The sequence below is a fragment of the Geospiza fortis genome, unplaced genomic scaffold, assembly GCF_000277835.1.
Source record: "Geospiza fortis unplaced genomic scaffold, GeoFor_1.0 scaffold371, whole genome shotgun sequence".
NCBI lineage: Eukaryota > Metazoa > Chordata > Aves > Passeriformes > Thraupidae > Geospiza > Geospiza fortis.
The window spans coordinates 402,837-406,806 of record NW_005054597.1 but is presented as its reverse complement, the minus strand read 5'-3'; the positions used below and the strand labels follow the sequence as shown (position 1 = coordinate 406,806).

At 55.7% G+C, this 3,970-nt stretch overlaps 1 protein-coding gene across 1 annotated transcript in view; it reads right to left on the bottom strand.

The window, feature by feature from the left end:
* Positions 1-1,759: 1,759 nt before the first annotated feature.
* Positions 1,760-3,970, bottom strand: part of BAG4 (BAG cochaperone 4) — a 3,093-nt gene continuing 882 nt past the window's right edge. Inside the window, exons 2-3 of the mRNA XM_031064504.1 lie at positions 3,791-3,966; positions 1,760-3,068 (exon numbers count right to left, since the gene is read on the bottom strand). Coding sequence (XP_030920364.1) covers positions 2,580-3,068; positions 3,791-3,966 — 665 coding nt within the window. The 3' untranslated portion in view covers positions 1,760-2,579. The remainder of the gene's footprint in view (positions 3,069-3,790; positions 3,967-3,970) is intronic.

Genomic DNA, 3,970 nt, shown 5'->3' with positions numbered 1-3,970 from the left:
CTGGCCCTGATCCCCGCCCGCAGCCCCGCGACCTTTGCCTGTCATCCCTCCCTGTGACCCCTGCCCCTGGTCACTGCCCCTGGTCACTGCCCCGGTCCCTCCCTGTGACCCCTGCCCTTGTTCCCTTCCCTTGGTCCCTGCCCATGTTCTCTGCCCCTGTTCCCTACCCTTGGTCCCTGGCCCTGGCCCCTCCCCGTGAACCCTGCCCATGTTCCTTTCCTTTGGTCCCTGTCCCCGCTCCCTGCCCGTTCCTTCCCTTGGTCACTGTCCCTGTTCCCTGCCCCTGGTCGCTCCCTGTGCCCCCTGCCCCTGTTCCCTGCCCGGGTGGGGGTGATGGTGGCCCTGAGCTGGATGAGGGGCACCAGGGTGCCGGGGAACACCCAGCCCTGTGCCAGCTGCAGCATGGGGTGATTGCAGCAGAAACCACACGGCGCTGATTTCATGGTTGTTTTTCAGTCCCTCTGTGACACTTCAGCCTCCGTGGTGATTGAGAAACTCCAGCACTGCTGGAGAAGCAACGGGCAACCCCAGAGTAAGAGTTTGGTTTCTGTAGAGATGAGCCCAGCGATAAACAGAGACAGACTTTCTAATTTGGGGGTTGTGATGTGGGTGGATGCTGCAAGTGGATGCTGCAAGATGAACCAGTTGCCAGGAACTGCTATCCCAGTGCTCACCGTGGCACAGCAGGGACTGGTGAGGAAAACAGGAGGCTCAGGAGTGCTCAGCTCCTCAGTTGTGCAGCTGGAGACCCTGCAGAGCCTGCAGCAGTGCGTGCTGACACAGCTCCTGCCCGTGTCACACCGTCCCCATCGGATCACCCGGAGCTGTGACGCACTCTGCTCCTGCCTGGAGGAGGCACAGGCAGCAGGTAGGGATGGGTCATCACAGCAGAGCTTCCTGCAGGATGAGGTGTGGGACGTGTGCCTGACCCCTGATCCCAGCTCAGCTCTGGGGGAAACACACAAAACCCACCCAGGGATGCTGGAGTGTCCCAGGCAGCCACATTGTCCCAGGGAGCTGTGGGATGCCCACACCCTGTGATGATATCCTGCCATTTCAGCCCACTTCTTCATCTTGGGCTTTTCTCCAGGAATTTACATAACCCTCCACCAAGGAGGCAGGGACAAGCACTACTGTTCAGGAATATCCTACCTGGATGGTTCAGCTGTGGGGGAAGGGGTGGCACTCACTTCAGCAGCACAAGGACAGGGCAGCACTCTCTGAAATTGTGAATTATTGATCTCCCAGCACAGCCAGCAGCTCCCAGGAGGCACTTGCCAGGCTGGAAGCACAGAACAGCTCAGAACTGCTCCCTGCCTGACATGAAATGAAGCAGCAGCAGAGCCTCTCCCTGTCCCAGGACATGCAGCTCACTCTGGACGTGGCTGGCTGTGCAGCCTGACCACGTGTGGTCATGGACACAACTCAACGAACTCCAAAGGTCATCCCGTGGCCACAGCCCTGTCTGGGAATGTGGGATCTGCCTCCAGGATCTCAGCTGGTTGGGAGCACACAGGGCATGGCCAGGGCACTCCCAGCCTCAGGCATCCTAAATCCCTTCCAGACTGGCCCTAGAGCCACAGCTGGAGGCTCCTGGAGCATCTGCACTGCCTGGGAGGCAATGGGGCACCCTGGCACCCCAAAACAGCCTTGTCAGACGTTCTGTTCATTGGTACAGCTGGGCTGCAGCTTTGGTCTGAGTTACAAAACTTTCCTCACCTCTTCTCTTTAAAGAAAAAGAGACTTGGAGACATCTCAATTACAAAATAACATTTAAAACTTGTCAGGGTTTATTAGGTGCCACACATAGCAGTGAGTTGCTGTGCAGGGGGTAACCAGGAGGCTGGAACAGGCCGAGCTGCTCCCTCCCCGTGGTGCTGCACAGTGGGACACAGAACTCACAGGATGAAGAGGGACATGAATCAGGGGATTCTGACCCAAGTGACCTGGAAATCACTTCCAAGCATCCTCCCCCTGCTCTTGCCTTGACTTGCACTCCTTTCAGTGGCAGAACGGGGATTTCCAGCCTGTTCCTATGCCCACAGGGACACCCCACACTGGCTCTGCACCACACAGCAGGAACAGCACGACGTGACATGTGCCAGCACAGTCCCTCCCTCCAGCACTTCAGTGCACTAAACCCAAACAACCCCTCTGAGGACACACGGGGCTCATGGCAAGGGAGCTGAAGCTGAAATTACAGGCAGTGAGGACAAGCCCAGAGTCCTGGTTGGTGGCTGCACCCTGCAGCACATCTGAGGAGTGTCTGAAGCCTGGCTGTGGCTGTAGGAGGCACCCAGAGACTGGGCACAACCCCACAGGGCTCCATCCTTGGCCCACTTCTCTTCAGCATCTTCATTCAATACTTTTGCTGCTTCAAACCTCTCTCCATTTGTCCTTTGCTGAGCTGTTTGTCAGGGCTGGGCTTCTGGGCTGGCTTTTTTGGTGGGTTTGATTCGATTTGTTAACTCAGGGCTTATTGCTATTCCATTGTCAATAGTGCGTAGCAGAAAGAGCTGAGATTTAAGAGAACTCTTTGGAACCTCAACAACAGCCTGTGTGTTGTGGCTCATGTGCTTTCACAATCCCTTTCTTTCCAGTTTTTCCAGTATGGCCTGAATTCTGTGGACGGACTCTTTCCTGGCCTGCCGGACACTGTCCTGGCCCCCAGTCTCAATGGAATCCAGCTCCAGCAGCAGCTTGGTCAACATCTCCTCCAGCAGCCGGTAGGATTTATCTGTCTTTTTCCTTACAAACTCATCCACCTCTTCCTCCAGCTGTTCAGCCTCTCCCATCACGTGGAGGATCCTCTGAATCTCCGGCTGCAGCGCTGCAGGATGTGGGGCAGGCTGCTCAGCAGGTTTGAAGCCCAGCTCCTGGCTCCTGGCCATGGGTTTCCGTGAGGTGAGGTCGTAGAGCTGGGGCTGGGCACTGTACTGCACCCTGGGCTGGGATGGGGCAGGCTTGGCCACCCTGTGCTCGTTCACTGGCCCTGAGTGCCGCTGGTTGCCATCAGAATAGTAACTGTGTTGGCCGGGGCTCTGCTCAGCTCTGTCATAGACAGAGTCCTGCAGTCAGAGGGAGAAAACATCTCTAAGTGCATTTCCTTTTAACCTGCACCTTCCTGCTCTCATCCTGCACCCAGCAGGGCTGGGGATGCTTGGGACAGGGAGCTGTGCTCTGCTCCCATGGTAGAAAACAACAGCCCAGCAAGGGGCACCTGTGCAGAGGAGGAATCTGAACCCCTGAACCCCCCATCAGGGTGTCGCAGACATCTTTTGTGAAAAATCCTTTCTTTAGGATTTTTCCTCCTGAGAAGCTGAGAGGCCTCAGGAACAAAATGTAAACAATGGTTATCTGCTGCTGTGGAATGCAACAGGTGCATCTGTGATTGGTCCATGTTAGTTGTTTCTAATTAATGGCCAATCACAGTCCAGCTGGCTCGGACAGAGAATCCAAGCCACAAACTTCTGTTATCATTCTTTCCTATTCTATTCTTAGCCAGCCTTCTGATGAAATCCTTTCTTCTATTCTTTTAGTATAGTTTTAATGGAATATATATCATAAAATAATAAATCAAGCCTTCTAAAACATGGAGTCAGATCTTCGTCTCTTCCCTCATCCTGAGACCCCTGTGAACACGGTCACATCAGGGCTGCTACTGGGCACCAAAGTAGCAGAGTCACTTTAAAGCCTGTCAGACCCATTTCAAGACCCACCCAGGACAACTTACCCATCACAAGAATCCCAGCCACGGGTTTAAGTGCTCTGTGTGCAAACAGGAGCTCACCTGTCCCTGTGAGTCCCAGGAGGGAGGGTGGGAAGGGGCCCCGCTGCTGCTCCAGGAGGGCTGTGAATCCGACACGTAGGGGCTGCTGTGCCCCGAGGCGGGCCAGGCGTAGCGAGGCTGCACCCCAAAGCCAGAGCTGGAGCCCCAGGTGTCCTCCAGGGCTCTGGGCTGTGGCACTGG